General features: G+C 42.0%; 1 protein-coding gene across 4 annotated transcripts in view; it reads right to left on the minus strand.

The window, feature by feature from the left end:
- The window catches only part of ADAMTSL1 (ADAMTS like 1), a 481733-nt gene that overhangs the window by 52858 nt on the left and 403552 nt on the right, over nt 1–25323 (minus strand). For all 4 annotated transcript variants that reach the window (XM_077249770.1, XM_077249780.1, XM_077249791.1 and 1 more), the window contains 2 exons: nt 18836–19015; nt 17057–17191 (listed from right to left, as the gene is read on the minus strand). In XM_077249770.1, coding sequence (XP_077105885.1) covers nt 17057–17191; nt 18836–19015 — 315 coding nt within the window. The remainder of the gene's footprint in view (nt 1–17056; nt 17192–18835; nt 19016–25323) is intronic.

Raw genomic sequence — 25323 nt, forward strand, 5'->3', positions numbered from 1 at the left:
CAGGCCTCTCTTGAACCCCTCGACTGAGTTCGCCATCACCACCTCCTCAGGCAAGCAATTCCAGATTCTCACTGCCCTAACAGTAAAGAATCCTCTTCTATGTTGGTGGAAAAACCTTCTCTCCTCCAGACGCAAAGAATGCCCCCTTGTGCCCGTCACCTTCCTTGGTATAAACAGATCCTCAGCGAGATATTTGTATTGTCCCCTTATATACTTATACATGGTTATTAGATCGCCCCTCAGTCGTCTTTTTTCTAGACTAAATAATCCTAATTTCGCTAATCTATCTGGGTATTGTAGTTCTCCCATCCCCTTTATTAATTTTGTTGCCCTCCTTTGTACTCTCTCTAGTTCCATTATATCCTTCCTGAGCACCGGTGCCCAAAACTGGACACAGTACTCCATGTGCGGTCTAACTAGGGATTTGTACAAAGGCAGTATAATGCTCTCATCATGTGTATCCAGACCTCTTTTAATGCACCCCATGATCCTGTTTGCCTTGGCAGCTGCTGCCTGGCACTGGCTGCTCCAGGTAAGTTTATCATTAACTAGGATCCCCAAGTCCTTCTCCCTGTCAGATTTACCCAGTGGTTTCCCATTCAGTGTGTAATGGTGATATTGATTCCTTCTTCCCATGTGTATAACCTTACATTTATCATTGTTAAACCTCATCTGCCACCTTTCAGCCCAAGTTTCCAACTTATCCAGATCCATCTGTAGCAGAATACTATTTTCTCTTGTATTGACTGCTTTACATAGTTTTGTATCATCTGCAAATATCAATATTTTACTGTGTAAACCTTCTACCAGATCATTAATGAATATGTTGAAGAGAACAGGTCCCAATACCGACCCCTGCGGTACCCCACTGGTTACAGCGACCCAGTTAGAGACTATACCATTTATAACCACCCTCTGCTTTCTATCACTAAGCCAGTTACTAACCCATTTACACACATTTTCCCCCAGACCAAGCATTCTCATTTTGTGTACCAACCTCTTGTGCGGCACGGTATCAAACCCTTTGGAAAAATCGAGATATACCACGTCCAATGACTCACCGTGGTCCAGCCTATAGCTTACCTCTTCATAAAAACTGATTAGATTGGTTTGACAGGAGCGATTTCTCATAAACCCATGCTGATATGGAGTTAAACAGTTATTCTCATTGAGATAATCCAGAATAACGTATCACCTCCCGATGTTCGGGAGTCATGCACATGGTAACCTGTGTCCAAAACTGCGGTTTATTTTTTGCCAAAAGCGTAGCATCAATACCCCTAAGAGGGATAGGATTTTCTAATGGCTCCAGAACAAAACCGCAGCGCTTGGCAAATGACAGATCCATCAGACTCAGGGCAGCACCTGAGTCTACAAACGCCATGACAGGATACGATGACAGTGAGCAAATCAAAGTTACAGATAGAATAAATTTAGGTTGCAAATTACCAATGGCGACAGGACTAACAACCCTAGTAAGACGTTTAGAGCATGCTGAGATAACATGTGTAGAATCACCACAGTAGTAACACAAGCCATTCTGGCGTCTATGAATTTTCCGCTCATTTCTAGTCAGGATTCTATCACATTGCATTAAATCAGGTGCCTGTTCAGACAACACCATGAGGGAATTTGCGGTTTTGCGCTCCCGCAACCGCCGGTCGATTTGAATTGCCAGGGCCATGGAATCATTCAGACCTGTGGGAATGGGAAAACCCACCATCACATTCTTAATGGCTTCAGAAAGGCCATTTCTGAAATTTGCAGCCAATGCACACTCGTTCCACTGGGTCAGCACGGACCATTTCCGAAATTTTTGGCAATACACTTCAGCCTCGTCCTGGCCCTGAGACATAGCCAGCAAGGCTTTTTCTGCCTGAATCTCAAGATTGGGTTCCTCATAAAGCAAACCGAGCGCCAGAAAAAACGCATCAATATCAGCCAATGCCGGATCTCCTGGCGCCAGCGAGAAGGCCCAATCCTGAGGGTCGCCCCGTAAAAAAGAAATAACAATTTTAACTTGCTGAGCGGAGTCTCCAGATGAACAGGGTCTCAGGGACAAAAACAATTTACAATTATTCCTGAAATTTCTAAATTTAAATCGGTCTCCGGAAAACAGTTCAGGAATCGGTATCTTAGGTTCTGACATAGAATTTCTGATAACATAATCTTGTATGCCCTGCACACGAGCAGTAAGCTGGTCCACACCTGTAATCAAGGTCTGGACATTCATGTCTGCAGCAAACACAAGCCACTCAGAGGTAAAGGGGAAAAGAAAAAAAAATGAGAAAGAGAAAAAAAAACTCAGAATTTTCTTTCTTATAATCCCGCTTCTGCAATGCATTTAACATTTAATACTGGCCTGGCAAACTGTTATGACCCCAATGGCGAGGGTCTCAGAGGAACAAGTAAGTCTGCGAAGTACAAAAATCCAGCTCATAGGGCAGTGGTAACTGGGTTGACCATATATCTACTCCTAACGCCAACACTAGAAGTAGCCGGGGAACATGCCTACGTAGGTCGCTAGATGTCTCGCGCCAGCCGGAGGACTAACTACCCCTAGAAGAGGAAAACAAAGACCTCTCTTGCCTCCAGAGAATAGACCCCAAAAGTTGGATACAAGCCCCCCACAAATAATAACGGTGAGGTAAGAGGAAATGACAAACACAGAGATGAACTAGGTTTAGCAAAGAGAGGCCCACTTACTAATAGCAGAATGTAGTAAGATAACTTATATGGTCAACAAAAACCCTATCAAAAATCCACACTGGAAATTCAAGAACCCCCGAACCGTCTAACGGCCCGGGGGGAGAACTCCAGCCTCCCTAGAGCTTCCAGCAAGGTTAGGATACAGATTATGTACAAGCTGGACAAAAATGCAAACAAAAACAAATAGCAAAAAGCAAGAAAGCAGACTTAGCTTAATCTAGCAGGAACCAGGATCAGTAGACAAGAGCACAACAGATTAGCTCTGATTACAACGTTGCCAGGCATTGAACTGAAGGTCCAGGGAGCTTATATAGCAACACCCCTGACCTAACGACCCAGGTGAGCATACAAGGGATGGCAGACATTCCCAGAGTCAAATCACTAGTAACCACTAGAGGGAGCCAAAAAGGTAAATTCACAACATAAACCTTTGACTGATTTGACCAAAAAGGGTGCTGATGTTGCTGATTGGTCCCCTGCTGCTGTGGATGCCTTTCGGGAGCTTAAGCGCCGCTTTTCTTCCGCCCCTGTGTTGCGTCAGCCTGATGTTACTCTTCCTTTTCAGGTTGAGGTCGATGCTTCCGAGATCGGAGCTGGGGCGGTCTTGTCGCAGAAAAGTTCCGACTGCTCCGTGATGAGACCTTGTGCGTTCTTTTCTCGAAAATTTTCGCCCGCCGAGCGAAATTATGATATTGGTAATCGGGAGCTTTTGGCTATGAAGTGGGCTTTTGAGGAGTGGCGTCATTGGCTTGAGGGGGCTAGACATCAGGTGGTGGTATTGACCGATCACAAGAATTTGATTTATCTTGAGTCTGCCAAGCGCCTGAATCCTAGACAGGCGCGCTGGTCGTTGTTTTTCTCTCGGTTTAATTTTGTGGTCTCATACTTACCAGGTTCTAAAAATGTGAAGGCGGATGCCCTTTCTAGGAGTTTTGAGCCTGATTCCCCTGGTGATTCTGAACCTACAGGTATCCTTAAGGATGGGGTGATATTATCTGCTGTTTCCTCAGACCTGCGACGGGCTTTGCAGGAGTTTCAGGCGGATAGACCTGATCGTTGCCCGCCTGGTAGACTGTTTGTTCCTGATGATTGGACCAGTAGAGTCATCTCGGAGGTTCATTCTTCTGTGTTGGCAGGTGATCTTTGGTACCAGGGATTTGGTGGCTAGGTCCTTCTGGTGGCCTTCCCTGTCTCGAGATGTACGAGTTTTTGTGCAGTCTTGTGATGTTTGTGCTCGGGCCAAACCTTGTTGTTCTCGGGCTAGCGGATTGTTGTTATCTTTGCCTATTCCGAAGAGGCCTTGGACTCACATCTCTATGGATTTTATTTCTGATCTCCCTGTTTCTCAGAAAATGTCTGTCATCTGGGTGGTGTGTGACCGTTTTTCAAAGATGGTTCATTTGGTGCCCTTGCCTAAGTTGCCTTCCTCATCCGAGTTGGTTCCTCTGTTTTTTCAAAATGTGGTTCGCTTGCATGGTATTCCGGAGAATATCGTTTCTGACAGGGGGACCCAGTTCGTGTCTAGATTTTGGCGGGCGTTCTGTGCTAGGATGGGCATTGATTTGTCTTTTTCATCTGCGTTCCATCCTCAGACTAATGGCCAGACTGAGCGAACTAATCAGACCTTGGAGACTTATTTGAGGTGTTTTGTGTCTGCGGATCAGGATGACTGGGTTGCCTTTTTGCCGTTGGCGGAGTTTGCCCTCAATAATCGGGCTAGTCCTGCCACTTTGGTTTCTCCTTTCTTTTGCAATTCGGGGTTTCATCCTCGTTTTTCTTCCGGTCAGGTGGAGTCTTCGGATTGTCCTGGAGTGGATACTGTGGTGGATAGGTTGCATCGGATTTGGGGACAGGTGGTGGACAATTTGGAGTTGTCCCAGGAGAAGACTCGGCATTTTGCTAACCGCCGTCGTCGTGTTGGTCCTCGTCTTCGTGTTGGGGACTTGGTGTGGTTGTCTTCTCGTTTTGTCCCTATGAGGGTTTCTTCTCCTAAGTTTAAGCCTCGGTTCATCGGCCCGTATAATATTTTGGAGATTCTTAACCCCGTGTCCTTTCGATTGGACCTCCCAGCATCTTTTTCTATCCATAATGTCTTCCATCGGTCATTATTGCGCAGGTATGAGGTACCGGTTGTGCCTTCCGTTGAGCCTCCCGCTCCGGTGTTGGTTGAGGGTGAATTGGAGTACGTTGTGGAGAAGATCTTGGACTCCCGTGTTTCCAGACGGAAACTTCAGTATCTGGTCAAGTGGAAGGGCTACGGTCAAGAGGATAATTCTTGGGTGACAGCCTCTGATGTTCATGCCTCTGATTTGGTCCGTGCCTTTCATAGGGCTCGTCCTGATCGCCCTGGTGGTTCTTGTGAGGGTTCGGTGCCCCCTCCTTGAGGGGGGGTACTGTTGTGAAATTGGATTTTGGGCTCCCCCGGTGGCCACTGGTGGTACTGGACTTGTGTGCTTCACTTTCTCTGTTCACCTGTTTCCATCAGGATATGGGTGTATCCTATTTAGCCTTGCTGCTCAGTTATTCTAGTGCCGGCCATCTATGTAACCAGAGCCTTTCTGTTGCATGTTCCTGCTTCTAGACTACTATCAGCTAAGTTGGACTCTTAGTCCTAAGTTTGTTTCGCATTTTTGTTCCAGTTCACAGTTATGTTATTTTTCTGTAGCTGGAAGCTCTTGTGGGCCAAAACTGCCACTCCGGTGTCATGAGTTGACACATGAGTCTTAAAGTACTTTCGGGATGGTACTTTAATAGGGTTTTCAGCTGACCGTGAAGTTCCCTATTGTATCTTCTTGCTATCTAGTAAGCGGACCTCGCTTTGCTGAACCTACCTTCATACTGCGTATGTCTTTTCCTCTGAACTCACCGTCAATATATGTGGGGGGCTTCTGTCTCCTTTTTGGGGGAATTTCCCTAGAGGTAAGCCAGGTCTGTCTTTTCCTCTATTAGGGTTAGTTAGTCCTCCGGCTGGCGCTAGGCGTCTAGGGATAAAACGTAGGTACGCCACCCGGCCACTGTTAGTTGTGTGGTAGGTTTAGCTCACGGTCAGCTCGAGATTCCATCACCCAAGAGCTGTTCTGTTATTTATGTTCTCTGACGTTCCCTTGCCATTGGGAACCATGACAGAGCACTATATGACTTTTTGAAAGCAAAATTAACTGTAATAATTAGTGGATGCCATGTCGTGTTTGGACAGTCCCTGATGTGCTTAAACAGTAGAAACTCCCCACAATTTGGTAACTAGAACCCTGAAGGAACTTCTCTAGATGTGTGGTTAGCACCCTGAACTCCCAGGTGTTTACATAAGCTTATAATGTAGAGCTGTGAAAATAAAAATTCACATTTCTCCCACAAAAATTATCTTTTAGCCCCCAATTTTTTATATATTTTGGGTGCACGGCAGGGCTTAAAAGGTAAGGAGTGACGGTTTTGAATGCACACTTTGATGGAATGGTCTGCAGACGTCATGTCACGTTTTGAGAGACCCTGATGTGCCTAAACAGTGGAAATCCCCCACAAATTACCCCATTTTGGAAACTAAACCTCATAAGGAATATATCTAGATGTGTGGTGAGCACCTTGAACCCCCAATGTGTTTCACAGAAAATTATTACCTTGAGTCATGAAAATAAAAAAAATCTAATTTTTTTCCACAAAAATGTTTAAGCCCCACATTTTTTCATTTTTACAAGGTTAACAGGAGAAAATGGACCCCAAATCTGTTGAGAAATTTGTCCTGAGTACACTGATATTCCATATGTGGAGGAAAACTTGTGTTTCAGCGCACAGCAGGGCTCAGAAGGGAAGGAGTGACATTTTGTAATGCAGACTTTGATGGATTGGTCTGAGGGAATCATGTTGCGTTTGGAGAGCCCCTGATATGCCTAAACAATGTAAACCCCACACAAGTGACCCCATTTTGGAACTGATTCAGTGTTTCCTGGTTTGTAAATTTTATAATGTAGTAGCATACTTAAGTTATGTAGAGTGCATTAGGTTGGCATATGCGAGTTGTGTGGTGTACGTCAGGTTGGCAAATGTGAGTTGTGTAGTGTATATCAGGTTAGCATACGTGAGTTATGTAGTGTACATCAGGTTGGTATACATGACTTGTGTAAGTTAGATATGAATTTAGTAATCTATGGATGTGTGGTACAGTTTGAAGCATTCTTTTATACACAGGCCAGGTTTGTTGGGGCAGGTGTTTCATTGCCAAATAGTGTCCTTTTTATTCCCCTGCCGTGACACACTCGACACCATTTTTTGTGATTTTCCTTTCTTTGAGGTTTGAGGGACCTCAATGGGGAAATGTTGTCCTGGTACGATATAAGCACTTTCAGTCAGGGAAGTACTGGGACCAGCTTTATCCTGACTGCCAAAAATTAGGGCCTTAATAACTACCTCCCAGAACTGAAGGTACATACCGGTCTAACCTGCACATCATGGTAACACAAAAGCGTTGTATATTGTCATCTGTACGATGTGCACGGCCAGCTTCTTGTACCATACCTTGGATTTTCTCATAGCACTTTACAGCTGGAGGACTTGAGCAGAGAGAACAACTCCCCCATGTTCTTGTTGTACCCTAGTACACAGTTTAGCTTGTGGACCTGTGTAGAACTTGTACAGTGGTCGGAGTGCTGCCATCACCATATATGGTGGTCAAGAAAAGAACATCCCTCTTGTCCTTGCACTTAACCACCAGCATTTTGTCACCACATTGGGCTCTGCTCTCACCCTGTCTGAGAATCTGCCCAATTAGCATCCAAGGGAGGCCTCTCTGATTTTTGCGGACGGTACTGCAGGCTGCGGTAGCTCATGCAGAGAGGGACTTGAAGAGTGGTATGCTGGTATAAAAGTAATCTACATAAAGGTGATAACCTTGATCCAGCAGTGGGTGCACAAAATCCCACACGATTTTCCCACTCACTCCCAGGACAAGGGGCAGCATTCAGGAGGTTGAATCTGGATGTCCTTACCTTCATAAACTCTAAACCTGTGAGTGTACCCTGAGGTACTCCTGCACAGCTTGTAGAGTTTAATTCTGTACCTGGCCGTCTTACGGGTCATGGCCATGAGGAATACTGGAGTGTTGTATAAAACATTAACACTCCAATACTGCCAAAGTTATGGCTTCTTCACTAACCCCATGTGAAAAACCAGGCCCCAAAGCATCATTTCTACTGCTTCTACAGGGGTCCAGTTAGAAATTGACGAAGGGCGGTTTTGTGTCGAAAATTGCAGGGCATACAAATTTGTCTCGGTCACCATGAGGTTTACAAAATCCTCAGAGAGAAAGACTTTGAAAAATTCTATTTCTGTGAGGCCAGTGGTGTCAAATTTGATAACTGATTGCACCACAAAATCAGGAATCTGTTGTTCATAATCTTTGTTGGGTGAGGTGCACATGGGGTAAGAAAAGGTGGACACTGGTTCATTTACTGTCCTGGGGCCTCTAAGTGGTGATTCGGTGTCACTTGAAGAAGAGGAGGAGTCAGAAAAATTAAGAAAAGTGGGATCCTCTCCCTTACTGTGTCGGAAGCAAAGAAAGCATATGCCTTCTCCACTGAATACCATGTTTGGAACGAGCGGAACATTTCTTCAGGTATGGGGTGTTTGTATGTGTACCCAACTTTATTCAGGTGAGTGTGAGAGTGCTTGGTGTAAACTTTGTTATTTAGAAGAGAAAAAAATGTAATCTAATCCTATCAACAAATCTAAATTATTTTTTAAAAATTATTTTTCACACACAAAAAAACCCCAATACAACAACCGCATTTCGATCAGTGATGTGTCGTTGAACAGCGCTTGATGGCTGTAGGATGCACGCATGGATGTGATTCTTTTTTTCCGCTTTGTTGTCCAACACTAACCCGGATTAAATTCAGCAAAAAATACTGTAGTATAGTAGATGCTGAATTGTATGGTACACTGCTCAAAAAAATAAAGGGAACACTAAAATCCCCCATCCTAGATATCACTGAATGAAATATTCCAGTTGTAAATCTTTATTCATTACATAGTGGAATGTGTTGAGAACAATAAAACCTAAAAGTGATCAACGTAAATCAAAACTAATATCCCACGGAGGTCTGGAGTTGGAAAGATGCTCAAAATCAAAGTGGAAAATGAAATTACAGGCTGATCCAACTTCAGTGGAAATGCCTCAAGACAAGGAAATGATGCTCAGTAGTGTGTGGCCTCCACGTGCCTGTATGACCGCCCTACAATGCCTGGGCATGCTCCTGATGAGGCAGCAGATGGTCTCCTGAGGGATCTCCTCCAAAACCTGGAGTAAAACATCCGCCAACTCCTGTACAGTCTGTGGGGCAACGTGACGTTGGTGGATGGTGTGAGACATGATGTCCCAGATGTGTTCAATCGGATTCAGGTCTGGGGAACGGACGGGCCAGTCCATAGCTCCAATGCCTTCATCTTGCAGGAACTGCTGACACACTCCAGCCACATGAGGTCTGGCATTGTCCTGCATTAGGAGGAACCCAGGGCCAACCGCACCAGCATATGGTCTCACAAGGGGTCTGAGGATCTCATCTCGGTACCTAATGGCAGTCAGGCTACCTCCTCTGGCAAGCACATGGAGGGCTGTGCGGCCCTCTAAAGAAATGTCACCCCACACCATTACTGACCCACTGCCAAACCGGTCATGCTGAAGGATATTGCAGGCAGATCACTCTCCACGTCATCTCCAGACTCTGCCATGTCTGTCACATGTGCTCAGTGTGAACCTGCTTTCATCTGTGAAGAGCACAGGGCAAATTTGCCTGCATGGTGTTGGGCTGTGAGCACAACCCACATATGTGGGCGTCGGCCACTCAGACCATCCTCATGGAGTCGGTTTCCAACCATTTGTGCAGACACATGCACATTTGTGGCCTGCTGGAGGTCATTTTGTAGGGCTCTGGCAGTGCTCCTCCTGTTCCTCCTTGCACAAAGGCAGAGGAAGCGGTCCTGCTGCTGGGTTGTTGGCCCCCTCCACATCTCCTGGTGTACTGGCCTGTCTCCTGGTAGCGCCTCCAGCCTCTGGACACTACACTGACAGACACAGCAAACCTTCTTGCCACAGCTTGCATTGATGTGCCATCCTGGATGAGCTGCACTACCTGAGCCACTTGTGTGGGTTGTAGAGTCCGTCTCAGCTACCACGAGTGTGAAAGCACAACCAACATTCAAAAGTGACCAAAACATCAGCCAGAAAGCATTGGTACTGAGATGTGGCCTGTGCTTCCCACCTGCAGAACCACTCCTTTAGTGAGTGTGTCTTGATAATTGCCAATCAATTCCATCTGTTGTCTATTCCATTTGCACAACAGCATGTGAAATTGATTGTCAAACAGTGTTGCTTCCTAAGTGGACAGTTTGATTTTACAGAAGTTTGATTTACTAGGACTTATATTATGTTGTTTAAGTGTTCCCCTTATTTTTTTGAGCAGTGTATATTTTTACTGTCCCTATTCTAAATAATTTTTTTAATTCTCTTTCTCTCACAGAAAAACAAAACAAAACAACAACGCGAGGTCAATCAGTGATGTGTCTCAGCGCTCGTTGGCTGTCGGATGCATGCATGGATGTGATTCCTTTTTTCTGCGCTCTCAGACTCTAACCCTGACTAAATTCAGTAACAAATACTGTAGTAGATGACAGATAATATGGCATATTTTTACTGTCCCTAATCTAATCCTATCAACTAATCTAACTTATGTGTTTTGCTTCTTTTTTTCGCTTTACAATTGGACACTAACCCTGATTCAATTCAGTAAAAAATACTGTAGAAGTCATAGATTACTATGGTATATTTTTACTGTCCCTAATCTAGTTCTATCAACTAAACTAAATTTCTTTCTATCCAAATCTTTTTTCACACAAAAAAAGCCCAACAACTGGAGGCCGGTTAGTGATGTTAGTCACTGACCAGCACTCGACAGCTGTAGGACACATTCACAGATGTGGTGCAAAAAGGGGATGAAGAAAATAGACAGGAGAAAAAAAGTTGTTGCCAAAAGCAAGCACTGGTGCTAATCAGTCATGTGCATCTGATCAGCGGCTCTGTGGCTGTACGATGCATGCATGGAAATGGTGCAAACTGTGGGTGGGGGAGGAAAAATAGCAAAGGAAAAAAAGTTGTGGAAAACAGCAAGAACAGATCAGTGATTTGTGCTGCTGATAAACACTTGGTGCAAGCACGGAGGTGGTGCAAAGAGGGGAGAAAAATTTACATGCACAAAAAAGTCCTGGAAAACAGTGAGCACTTGTGCAGATGAGTGATCTGAGTCACTGATTACTGCTTGGCAGCTGCAGGAAGCACAAAAAAGAAAAAACCTGCCAAAAATCCAGCGATCAGGTGAAAAAAGGAGGAAGGGAGAGAGACGGGGAGATTGGGGTGGATTAGCAAAGATCAGGAACGGATCAGAGAAGGATCAGGAAAATCTTCAGCAGCAGGATCACCAGCAGTGATGGCAAAGGCTTGAAAAAGTGTTTGGCAGCACAAGGCCCAGCACAGCACTCAGAATGACACAGTGACCACCCTGTACAAGTCTGCAGGTAGAATGAAGAAGTACAGGGTGCTCACTGTGGGGTCAGTTGGCGTCTGTGCAATCTGATTGGTGTGATCAATATCATTGTTGATCGCACCAATCACAGCTGACCCTGGTCATGCCAGCGTTGCTAGCCTATGATCGTATTCTGGACATCAGTTTTTCAGGCAATTTAACTGCCTGAAACACTGAAAATGCAAGTTTTACATACCATGCAAGATGTACTGGGTATGTCTAAGGTCGGGAAGGGGTTAACAGTTGGTCTATGTTATGACTGCAAAAGCATAAGTGTAGCGAACAAACTAGGAGGACAAAAACCTGAATATGACCGATCGTGTTCAGACTGGTAAAAGCCCTACTTTGTCTCTGGTCTGTCCCTACCTGATAGCAGAGATTGGCATAACGTAATGGCGCCCCAACAATGTAATTACTTAAAGGGCCACTGTCACCCCCCTCCAGCCGTTATAAACTAAAAGAGCCACCTTGTGCAGCAGTAATGCTGCATTCTAACAAGGTGGCTCTTTTAGTTTTTGGTTCAAGTATTCCCAAAATAAAGCATTTTGAAACTTATCCAAAATACCTGTCTTTAGCCAGGGAGGCAGGTCCTCACTCCCCAGCTTCAACCGCTACTCTGCCGTCACTCCAATCTTCAGGGGCTTTCGGCGCCGCCCCCTCAGCGCTGTTTACGCTTCAAAACCGGTGCCTGCGCTGTGTACTACTGTGCTGCGCAGGCGCAGTAAGCTCTGGCCGTCTGACGTCCCAGCCAGGCTTGCAGACTGCGCCTGTGCGGGCAGTGCGGCCACCCACCTTTGGAGTCCCAGCCCCGCAGTGTGTTATGCATTATGCAGAGTGCGGGGCTAGGATTCCTGGGCATGCGCACTGCGTGTGTCAGCCTGTCACCCAGGTCCCTCGCCTTACAGCGTCTGTATACTGTATTCAGCTGATCGTGCCTCCTCATACAGTATACAGTGTACAGTATACAGTGTACAGTATACATAATGCATAACACACTGCGGGGCTGGGATTCCAAAGGTGGGTGGCCGCACTGCCTGCACAGGCGCAGTCTGCAAGCCTGGCTGGGACGTCAGACGGCCAGAGCTTACTGCGCCTGCGCAGCACAGTAGTACACAGCGCAGGCGCCGGTTTTGAAGAGTAAACAGCGCTGAGGGGGCAGCGCCGAAAGCCCATGAAGATTTGAGTGACGGCAGAGTAGCGGTTCAATCTGGGGAGTGAGGACCCGCCTCCCTGGCTAAAGACAGGTATTTTGACTAAGTTTCAAAACGCTTTATTTTTGGAACACTTGAACCAAAAACTAAAAGAGCCACCTTGTTAGAATGCAGCATTACTGCTGCACAAGGTGGCTCTTTTAGTTTATAATGGCTGGAGGGGGTGACAGTGGCCCTTTAAGTTTAAACAATTTTTTTGGTATTAATTTTTCAATTAAAACAGTTTTCCTGGTGAAAGCTCTTCAATAAAAGCTTTCATGCAGTTTATATGCAGATAACATTCATATAAAAGTAATTCAATGTCACATATTTACAACAAATGTTATGTAACGGTATTCAAAATGGTCATGTCAATACAATTTAATGTAGATGATGTCTACCCTTATGAACTGAGACATGTATGAGTCTGTAACAATGACTACACCAGTAAAGATCAGTATTATTAGCATTGCCAACATTTTGTTTTCTGTGATCAATCCGTGGAATGATCTGTTTTTCCATTCAGCCATGTATGTGATTACAATTACTGTTTTTACCATTAAGCGTAGAAAAGGAATGCCATGTGTTATGCATGTGGTCCACAGAAGACATTAGGTGAGTCTAATGATTACTAGCCAGACAGGAGGAAGCTGGATTCCACGACTTGTGCATATTCAGAGTAAATTGATGATTCCCAGTGACCTGACAGTACATATTCTAATTATCCAGAAAGAAAATAGTTTGGTCAAATGAAACATGTGATGAAAGACCACGTGCTAACACACAGGCACTGTTCTTCAAGTAAAAGGACGCTTGATGGATCTAGAATATTATCAGTAAATATCTAACTTTTAGCAACCACATAATGCAACAAGTAAAAGCATTCTTTATTAAATGTTTTATGCAGTGAATGTCATTTAGTTCGGATAGATTCCTGAACTGATAGTAAAAATCTCCAGATTTCCAAAGAGAACAGTTTGGACATATTCTTAAGAAGTGTTATCAGCCAGTAGAGGGAAATGGATATATTTTATATGTGCATGCTCAATATACTAAGCAATGCATCACACTCAAGGAAAAGGGATTTTGGAATTACACATTGATGACCTTTACTAAGGAAAAGTCGCAGCACGGTGGCTCAGTGGTTAGCATTGCAGCCTTGCAGAGCTGGAGTCCTGGGTTCAAATCCCACCAAGGACAACATCTGCAAGGAGTTTGTATGTTCTCCCCGTGTTTGTGTGGGTTTCCTCTGGGTTCTCTGGTTTCCTCCCACATTCCAAAGACATACTGATAGGGAATTTAGATTGTGAGCCCCATCGGGGACAGCGATGATAATGAGCGCAAACTGTAAAGTGCTGCGGAATAAGTTAGCGCTATATAAAGATTATTATTTTTATTAAAAGTCTTTAATGTGGGGGTCTGACTCTCACCAATTAGTGGTAAAAGAGACTTAGATCTCCAATGTGCAGCTGTGTCTGGTACTGCAGTTCAGACTTATTCAGCTAGATGAGTGTAGCACGAGCCACAAAGTGGTTCACCTATATGTGCAGGTATGTCTATTACATCCAATTAAACTGGGTTGTATGGAATAGTAACAGCAGCTGTCACAGAATATAACAGGATAAGATTGGTGATAAGTGCCTGATTGCTGGTAACTGCATTCAAACAGGATACATGGGAACCGCATTTCCATGAAGTGAGCGAATCGCACTGATGGGGCCAATATCCATCAGAAACACCTATCACCTATCCTGCTAATTGGTGAAAAGTGTCAATCTTGGGACAACCCTTTTAAGATAGGTCAGCAATGCTTTTTTCCCCAAAAGAAAACATTTTTTTATATTTTTTAAGAACCAGTTTACATTTTAGACTTAAACTCTAAAGAAATAATAATCCTTCATTTTGAAAAGGATATTACTTTCAAGTTAGAGATGAAAATCAGCCATACTAACATTTTTTGTATCAAGTTGTTGGGTATACGGTAGGAATGAGTTTCTATGAGGTAGAGTCAAAAGTTATTCGCACTCTGGCTGTAGAATTTTTATCAGCTTTCGAAAAGATAAATACATCATTTTTCGATGTATTCTTCCTGCTTTTCTATACACTTTGTCCAACTGTCAACAGCAAAATATTTAGGCAGAGCTTCAAGCCACAAACGCAACCCTGCCTTCACCTCTTCTTCAGATGTGAATCTTTGCAAATGATTTGCCATGTAGTAAACTGTCACTCGTCTATCCAACAGAACCTGTTCACGTGCATGCTCAATGTTGTCATCAGTCATGCAGATGGACAGGCGTCAAAATCCTTCTTCACGGCTGACACTTGTGTGACCTTTTTTGAACCACTCTTTTTTTCCATGCACACTTCTTCGAGATAAAACACTTTTCAAATACTGTGGACAATTTCTTTGATAAATATCAACACCAGACCTACTCTCACACCTAAAAAAACAAATCACTGCATGCTTTTTCTCTTATGTGTAAATCACAAGTGGAACAGCCATTGTTTCTCACATTGCAGTCACAAATCCACTGATGCAAAACGTTTAAACCTGTGCAACAGTGACTGGGGGAACATCGGACTCGATAAAGACAGTTCGACTAACAAAAGTTTTAATATATACAGTGCGTACGTTTTTGACTTACCCTCATATTTATTAAAATACTAGTTTAGAATTGTTACCAAGATTATAATTTAGTTAGGACATTTCCTTTTCAGTTCATTTTCTGCAATAAAACGTTTCACCTCTAAGAAGAATTAATTTGAAAACTGAGTAAGGATGAATCTTACTATGATTTATGGAACATTTTCTAATGCAACAAATGTTAAGGAGTGTCCCACTGCTATGATCTACATAAACGAGGTGCAAGCTGATATCAAAGTCTCAGCCACACGCTGCAAGAACCATGAGAAACTGACACAGATGTCAACTCCTAGGAAAAATAATAATAAAATAAAAACACAACAAGCTTAATGAAAACATACAAAGATAGGCTTTGTTTCAAGTGCCTCAATAATTATACCCATCTTTACTTTACTTTAGTAGGCATTTAAAAAATAAATATAATTTTTCATGTGAAGCCTGAAGTTAATCACAGAGAATGGGTGTAGGCTAATGCAAGTCAAAGTGTTTGGCTGGAGCATCAGAAGATGGGGTCTAGCATCCGGCATCCATGGAGATGGTAACCACGGTTTCATGCTGGCTATTGATGTGGTGCGCACGCGCCGCTACTTTTTTCCTTTTCCACCCCTTTTGTGAGTGGGTGTGTCACTCTTTCGGTGACTATAGACTCTAGTTGCGCATGCGGACAAAGGAGTTTTTCATTGTTCAATCAATCTAAGTACCTTTCCTATTGGTCCTTATGGATATATATACTATCACTGGCCAGTACCTAACCACCCCTGAATGAAGCATTTCAGTGCGAAACGTGCGTCGGGTTTGGTGGGTCCCCAGGAACACTCCATAGGTAACTATTATGTGATTATTGACTTATACACTTGTGTTTTATTGACCTTGTGTGAAGGTAGTTTTTTTTGGTGGTTCTGGAGCATCAGAAGTCAACATATAAGGGACAGTATTAAAAACAAAAAGGTTGACATATAGTCTGGAGTTCAATATACCAAATAACTGGGTTCAAGTCAATAGAGTACACATAAAAACATTTACAAATTATATTCTTCTTTTAACTATGGAACACTATATTACCACAGATTTTTGTCATATTGTTTTTAAAATTTGAGATTAATGATAAAATTAAAATATATTATTAAGGGTACATTATTCAATTTCCATGTTACTTTTTACCATTTTCCACCAAATCAGTTTTAAAATATATATAAAAACAGAAGTTCAGCTCAATAGTGTCAGTGTGATGGCCCCATGGATTCGCCTCACACTCTAAAGAAAAAACCTTCAACTTGCATTGATCAAACCAAAGACCAAAGAAAATTTGCTCCTAGCATCGTACTTAGTCCAGATGTACATGTATATAATACTGGTAAATTTTTCTTCTATATTGTCATATGGATTTGCAGTTCTATTACACTCATTTTATATTGGCATTAGGCTTCCTAGGTTACATAGAAGTCATGAAGGACTTACTATCTTCCTCATCCAGTAGTTATTTAGCTAGAATCAACACATCCGGTTCAGCTTTGCATGGTGCTCAGCATTCTTAAGCCTGTCAATTAGGGCACCTCGTACGCTTGCTAGGTCCTTGACATGGTGATGTCATATCATAACGAATGTCATTAAATTGCATGGGCCTTAGCCAATTGACCTCACTTCATGGGGATAATAAGCGCAAGATGGGCCCAGAATGCCAGGCAAAGGATGTCCTTAGCAAAAGCAAAGACTGCCCTGGCCCAGCTGCCACAGAAGACCAGACTAAATGACAGACTGAGGAAGCCCAAATCTTTTTTTTCAACCCTACTACCAATATGTGAGGTCATAAAAGCTTTGCAGAGAAAATAAGTTTGAAAAATATAATTTTCCCTTACAGTGAAAGTGTTATCATCAGAACTGTCAATTTTAATAAAATATATTATATAAAAATGATTTGATCTACTGTACAATAGCTGTTAACTTACCTATCAAAGCTGATCCACCAGTGTTCACCAACAGATTATTTCCGGTCAAAGATGTCATTACAAAAGGTGTTTCTGGACCAATTTCAGCAAACAACATTCCTAATCTTTCAATTCCAAAAGTATCCAGAGGAGGGTCTGAACAGATTGTATAAAAATAACATTATTACAAGAAACATTGCATGTCAAGATGATATAAAGGTTTATGTCCAAAAATTATAAGTAAACGTCTATAAATTACTAACCTTTAAAGGATATTCCTATCTTATAAATAAGTGGCAAATCAAGAAGACACAGATACAGTCTTTAAATGTTCAGTGGGGTCAGACCTCAAGGTCTATAACTGATTCTGAATAAAGGAGTGCTGATTTAATGCTGATTCCACTTCACTGTTCTTCGTTTCACACCTGTGCGAAGGCCACTCAATATGTAGGGTGTTACAGCATGGCTCAGTTCAAGGGAATGGGCATAGCTGTAGGTTGGGAGCATCTCTGTGCAGGACAAACATTGAAGGGAATGTTGTACTAAAACAGAACTATTGACACTTCGGTCTCAAATCAAGACCCAAAAGTTAGGAACCATTGTGATCATAAATAATAGCATACCCTAGCAATATACCATCATTTTATAAAGTGGGAATGTAAAGCAGCATTTGCTACAGCTTATCATGATCACTTTTGGAACAGATCTATAAAAACTGATGGATTATCCAGATCTGATCCTCTCTTAAAACAGGGGCAGGTCACAGGATATCTATTATAAAAATGGCTATACATTCCTGACGCAGCCATACCTATTTTAGTCTAGATTGGAGGTTACAGTCATTCAAACTCGCCATATATGGCCAATGACATTGAACAAAGTGCATGCTCTTTATAGGAATAATCTGAAAACATCATTTGATGGAAAGATCACTTGTGGACTAGTAGTTAAATGTTAATATTGGAAAGTAGGCTCGTGGCATCTTTAATATAACCCAATTTTTAGAAAATCTTTATTAAAAGAAGTATTGTCCAAGGAAATTGGCAAAAAACATGTTGCTGTGTTTCGACCATGAACCAGACTTAATTATCATACAATCATAGCATATCATAGCATACAAACACTTCAATTCAAAAACAAAAAGCCACTCCCATTCCATTGACATCCTGAGTTTAGTACATGGTATGTACATGTATGCAAATGCAAAATATCAAAATCCATATTACACAAATTACACTGGAATCATCTCTCCATTAACTAATAAATATACGTTAAATCGGTGTGATAATTCATACCATTAGGAGAGAAAGCATTAAGCTTTAATATCTAAAAGGCTTCCCTGTTCAGTAATGCCTCCAACTACCGCACAGATTTGGTTGGAGACACTTCAATATGTTTTTGCCAGCTTTCTTGTATGTTACTTCTTTTAATGAAGATTCAATAATAATTGGAATGTTTTAATGATACCACCAGCCTACTTTTTCCATATTGAACTTTCAATCACGAGAGCTAGCGATTAACTGTGGAACGAAGTTCACAATGAGGCATTGCTAATGAAGTAACATTCAAGTAGAGGGGAGTTTCTTTTTTCTGTGGAATTGATTTGTTTGGTCGTTAGCTAAATTTTAACATGGCTGACTTCTTTCTGATTGTATATCATCAGCCAAAAAAATGATACTTTTTTCTTAAATTTTTCTGAACAAACATTCCTTTTCATTGGAATCATCCATTTTTGTCAGCCTTAGACTAACATATATGGCCACCTGTAGACTGCTGCATCCCATCATTATATGCATTCACCTATAATCTGGAGTTGTGTTGATTCAGAAACCTCCCCATGTTTGTTGACTGCTTTGCAAGTATATTGTCCCTGGTCGGAATAGGTTATATTTCCAATAATCAAAGAAGTGTCACTGTGGCGGGGCACATGATGCAGGCGACTTTTATTTCTGTACCATGTAACATCTGCCTCAGGAAGACCTGCAAGAAGCACAAATTCAGCATTAAGAAATATTAATTTATTACCAACATTACTATGGGATAGTGAACATATGACCTAAATGAAGTAAATGTTTAACACGACATTCAAAAAAATTAGCAATCCAAGTGATGTCACTGCTAAGAAATAAATAGGCTGCATTCTAATCTATATCTATATATATAATTGTCTAAGGGTTTTTATGTCTGTCTGTCTGTCCTGTAAATCCCGCGTCTCTGATTGGTCGAGGCCGCCAGGCCTCGACCAATCAGCGACGGGCACAGCATGGCGACAATGATGTCATAAAGGTTGCCTCGACCAATCAGCGACGGGCACAGTCTGCCGCGAATTCGCCTCGACCAATCAGCGACGGGCACAGTATCGACGTAGATGTCATAATGGTTGCCATGGCGACGATGATGTCATAAAGGTTGCCTTGACCAATCAGCGACGGGCACAGTCTACCACGAATTCTGGAATCATCATTGTCCATATACTACGGGGACATGCATATTCTAGAATACCCGATGCATTAGGATCGGGTCACAATCTAGTCTATATATATAATTGTCTAAGGGTTTTTCTGTCTGTCTGTCTGTCCTGGAAATCCCGCGTCTCTGATTGGTCGAGGCCGCCAGGCCTCGACCAATCAGCGATGGGCACAGCATGGCGACGATGATGTCATAAAGGTTGCCTCGACCAATCAGCGACGGGCACAGTCTGCCGTGAATTCGCCTCGACCAATCAGCGACGGGCACAGTATCGACGTAGAAATCCCGCGTCTCTGATTGGTCCTGGCCGCCAGGCCTTGACCAATCAGCGACGGGCATAGTATCGACATAGATGTCATAATGGTTGCCATGGTGATGATGATGTCATAAAGGTTGCCTTGACCAATCAGCGACGGGCACAGTCTGCCGCGAATTCTGGAATCATCATTGTCCATATACTACGGGGACATGCATATTCTAGAATACCTGATGCGTTAGAATCGGGCCACAATCTAGTTCTCTTTATAAATGGCTGCTTCCATAATCTTATTAGAAATGTGTCATTTGAGAAGAGTAATCACAACTCACTTGGTCACATAGTAAAGTAAGAAATGTTAATGACAGTACACTGAATGCTGAAAAATACTGGAAGATACTTATCTATCATGCAATGCCATCAAGGAGGCTTTTGATCTGCTCCCAATTTATTCTGCAGTAGGATAATGACTCACAATCTACAGCAATATCATTCAGTACTATCTCCAGTGTAAAGAAGAACAAGGAGTCCTGGAAGTAATGATATGGCCCTCACAGAGCCATGATTATAACATCATCAAGTCTGTCTGGGATTATAAGAAGAGACAGAAGGATTTGAGTAAGCCTACATACTCAGAAGACTCGTATTAATTCTCCAAGATTTTTGGAACACCCTCCCTCTTTTAAAACTATATTCAGGTGTACCTAGAAGAATTGATGCTATTTTGCAGGCAAAGAGTGTTGTGAATTCTGTTCTGTTCTCCCTCCGGTGGTTATAAGTGGTAGTGCTGCTGTTTGTCCTTCACAACAGTCATCAGCTGCTTCCACTTTGGACGGGGCTATTTAGTCTGGCTCCTTCCTTTAGTGAGTGCCAGTTGTCCATTGTTTTTCTAGGGATCCACATCTCTGCTTGGTATCTCCTTCTGGATTGTCCAAATCATCAAAGATAAGTCCTGGCTCTGTTTTTGCAGTCCACATGCGGTGGACTTAATAGTTCTTTGAATTGCTATGTTTTTTTGTCCAGCTTTGTCTGTGTAAAGATTTATTCAGCCAAGTTGGAAGCTCTGGAGTCACAGAGTTACCCTCCATGCCTTTAGTTAGGTGTGGAGATTTTTGTATTCTCTGTGGTGGATTTTGTAGTATTTTTTATACTGACCGCACAGTACTCTGTCCTGTCTTTTCTTTCTAGGTAGCGTGGCCTCCTTTGCTAAATTCTGTTTTCAGTCTGCGTTTGTAATTTCCCTCTCCTCTCACAGTCAATATTTGTGGGGGGCTGCCTTTCCTTTGGGAATTTTCTCTGAGGCAAGATAGTATTCCTGTTTCTTTCTTTAGGGGTAATTAGTCCTCCGGCCGTGACGAGGTGTCTAGGGAGTGACAGGAACATCCCACGGCTACTTCTAGTTGATGTGCTAAGTTCAGGGTCTGCGGTCAGTATAGAGGCCACCTACTCCAGAGCTCGTCCATGCTGCTCCTAGGCCACCAGATCATAACAAAAGGGGGTCACAACAAATATTGATTTGGTCTAGATTTCTTGCTTGGTCTTCTTTTTATGTCAACTGTATGTTTTTTGGCTGCACTTATTCCATGAAGACCACTTTTAGCCAAACAGCAAATGGGTATAGCTAGGTTCCATTGGTTACTTCCAGTTCTGTGCTGATTACACTGCTGCACATCTTCTGATTTCCAAGGTAAGTAAGAATGATGTGTCTTTCATATGCTGCACTGAGTTCCTTGGCCAACCACTGTGTCTACAATCCATAACATTGCCTATTTCTTGGTGCATCTTCTAAAGCATTTTAACAGCACATCTTGAAACCCTAGTTTGCTTTGAAATGGAAGAGAGCATGCTGATGTAGTATAAGTACCTTGTATCTTGTTCTTGTGCTCAGTCTTGCCGTAGTGTATGACCTGTGACATTAAAACTGTCTTTCACTACCTCACCTTTGTTCCAGAGTTTCGCTGTTCCTCACCCAGATAAAGCCTCCTACACAGCTGTTTCTGCTTCAATCAATGGCTGTTTGAACCTACATATGTAAATGTTGATAATTACCACTTTATATTTTGCATAATTGGCTACTAAAGATGAGGGAACCCGAACTTAAAAGTTCAGGGTTTATACCGGACAGTTAGTGCCCAGTGCTAAACGCCAAATACAGACTTCTCCAGGAAGTCTGTTGCAATGTTCAGAGTTCTGGGGGAAGAGAAGGAGACAGAATTTTTCCAGCTCAAAAGTTCGGCTCGCTATTGTTTTCAGTGGGGGTTCAGGTTCTGGTTCATGTTCGGGTACAGTTATGGTACGTGAACCGAACTTTGGCATAAAGTTTAGGTCTGGTACCAGAACCTGAACTTCGAGGTTCACTCATCTCTACTGGATTCTCATATACCTGATTATAATCTTACAAAATCCCTGACTTTGTGCAAGTGTATCTGGAAGAATTAATGATATTCTGAAGGTAAAGAGTGTTCACACCAAATTCCGATTCGATTTACATTTCTCTTTTTTTCACTCACATTGCATTTTTTTAATTGATAAAAACTAATAACTTACAATTTTTCTAACTTTGTGGCATTCTTTCCATATCTACCAAAAACCTTCGCACTCTGCGACACATTCTATCTATCTATCAAGCTATATTTCTATCTATAAATCTACCTATGTATATTATGTCTAGCTCTCTCTATGTCTGCATATTCTAGCACACACGTATATACAGTTGAAACCAGAATTTTACATACACTATATAAAAATACACATTTACATGTTTTTCTCAATATCTGACATAAAATCAGAATAAACTTTTACCATTTTAGGTCAAATAGGATTACCATAATTATTAATATTTGTCAAATGCCAGAATAATGAGAGAGAAAGTTTCAAGACATTTTTATTACTTACTACAAAGTCAAAAGTTTACATACATACATTCGATTAGTAATTGGTACCATTGCCTTTAAACTCAATGACTTGGGTCAAACGTTTGGGCTATCCTTCCAAAAGCTTCTCACAAAGGTTGGTCGGAATTTGGGCCCATTTCTCCTGATAAAACTGGTGGAACAGATCCAGCTTTGTAGGTCGCCTTGTTCGCACTTGCCTTCTCAGCTTTGTCCATAAATTTTCAATAGGATTGAGATCAGGGCTTTGTGATGGCCACTCCAAAACATTGACTTTGTTATCCCTAAGCCACTTTGTTGTCATTTTGGAACTATGCATCAGGTCATTATCCATTTGGAAGACCCATTTCTGCCCAAGCTTTAACATCCTGGCTGATGTCTTGAGATGTTCTTTTCTCATGATGCCATCTATTTTGTAAAGTGCACCAGTCCCTCCTGCAGCAAAACAACCCCATAACATGATGCTGCCACAACCGTGTTTCACAGTTGGAATGGTGTTCTTAGGCTTTCAAGCTTCTCCCTTTTTCCACCAAACGTAACGATGGTCATTATGCCCAAAAAGTTCAATTTTAGTTTAATCAGACCACAGGACATGTCTCCAAAAAATTAAGTCTTTGTTCCTGTGTGCATTTGCAAACATTAACCTGGCTTTTTTAGGTTTCTTTTGGAGTAGTGACTTCTTCCAGGCAGAGTGGCCTTTCAGCCCATGTTGATACAGTACTCATTTCACTGTGGATACTGACAATCTTACCAGCTTCCGCCATCATCTTCACAAGGATTTTTGCTTTTGTCCTTGGGTTCATATGCACATGTCTGACCAAAGAACATTCATCTCTGGGACACAAAACCCATCTCCTTCCTGAGCGGTATGATGGCTGGACATTACCATCTTGTTTGTACTTGTGTAAAATTGTTTGTACAGATGATCGAGGCACCTTCAGGTATATTGAAATTGTACCCAAGGATGAGCCGGACTTGTGAAAGTCCACAATTCTCTTCCTCATTTCTTGACTGATCTCGAGACTTCCCCATGATGCTACACAAAGGAGCAGTGTCTTTCAGGCGTGCATTAAAATACAACCACAGGTGTGTCTGTAATTAACTCAAATGTTGCCAAAGGAGCTTCCGAACACACGACATCATTATATGGGCAGTCCAGAACTGTTTAAAGGCATAGTAATCTTAATGTATGCAAACTTTTGACTTTGCAGTAAGTAATAAAAATGCTTTAAAACAATCTTTCTCTCATTCTGGCATTTGGCAAATATCAATAATTATGGTAATCCTAATTGACCTCAAATGGTAAGGGTTTATTCTGATTCCATGTCAGATATTGATAAAAACATGAATGTGTCTTTTTATATAGTGTACGTAAACTTCTAGTTTCAACTGTATATACATATATATATGGCCTAATACAGTTATAAAATTTGGTACAGACATTTTTAGGTAAATTACTGAACACCAGAACAATACCTGAAAGCCTAGATATTTAATCTCACTGGTTCATCAAGATTTATGTTTAGTTTCTAAATCAGTACTTGGAAAATCCCAATATATAATGTATAGCAGGTGACCAGCAAAGTTAATTTAGATGATAAAACTGATTGCTATGTATAATATGATTGGATTTATCTGATTCTGCAGGTATTAGAAAAGAATGAAATACTACAACATCCTGTCATATCAATTGGGCTATACAATTCTCCACCACTAGGTGGCAAAAGAAGATTTGTATCTCAGTTATATATAGGAGCGTATTTTTTCCACATATGTTTTCACCATTGTCATAGAAGATGTGATATTGAAAAATGAAAAGAAAGCAGAATAACAACAATATGAGGCTGTTTAAATGCTGATTTGGCTCATTTGTGTTAATTAAGACTCTAGTGCCATGTAACACAAATTATATCTGGTTTCCTCTTGTGATCATGTTTCTAAGCAGTAAAATAGTACCAGTGTTGTCAAGCTGACGACAGATTTGCAGATGTCAGTGAATACTGTGAATTTGGATTCAGCTTCAGCATGGATTTCAGAAACATGGCTGAATTATAATGTGAAAGCTTGTTATGCCGTATATAAGAGCCAGCCAAATGCCTTGTGACATTGTATGGAATGTGTATTACTGTTATCTTCTGGAGCCATCATTATTACTACAGTAATTTTCAGCAGCCGCTTATCAAAGCTTGTCAGCAGTCAGCCTATTCCAGTGTCTTCTGGCATCACCGGCAGGAGCCCAATGTCACACTTGCACGCCCAACTCATCCTTCGTGTTCAGCGATATTGTATTCTAAGGTCTAAAGGCCACATCCAGTAGGGATTAATGTCATAAAGTATTTTTGGGGTTTGTGGCCGATGATCCTATCTCTGACCTCTCCCTTTCGGTATGGAATATGCTTCTGAAGTATGAAAAAAGTACATTAATTTCGCCGACAGTATGTGAAAACTACAAGGAGCAGTGTTATGAGGATAGTACCAGTGTTCATATATTGCATTCTCGTGCCATCTTTATGGTAGTGTCTCATAGTTCTACATTGTGGTTACAAAATGGCTCTTGCCCGAGGTGGCCCAACCAGACATATGGCTATAGTGGCCATATACAATGACTACAATATACAATGACATGCTGTGATGCAATAAAGTTGCATCTGTTGTTCACGATCTAACAAAAG

This window comes from Ranitomeya variabilis, chromosome 1 (assembly GCF_051348905.1).
Source record: "Ranitomeya variabilis isolate aRanVar5 chromosome 1, aRanVar5.hap1, whole genome shotgun sequence".
Lineage (NCBI taxonomy): Eukaryota > Metazoa > Chordata > Amphibia > Anura > Dendrobatidae > Ranitomeya > Ranitomeya variabilis.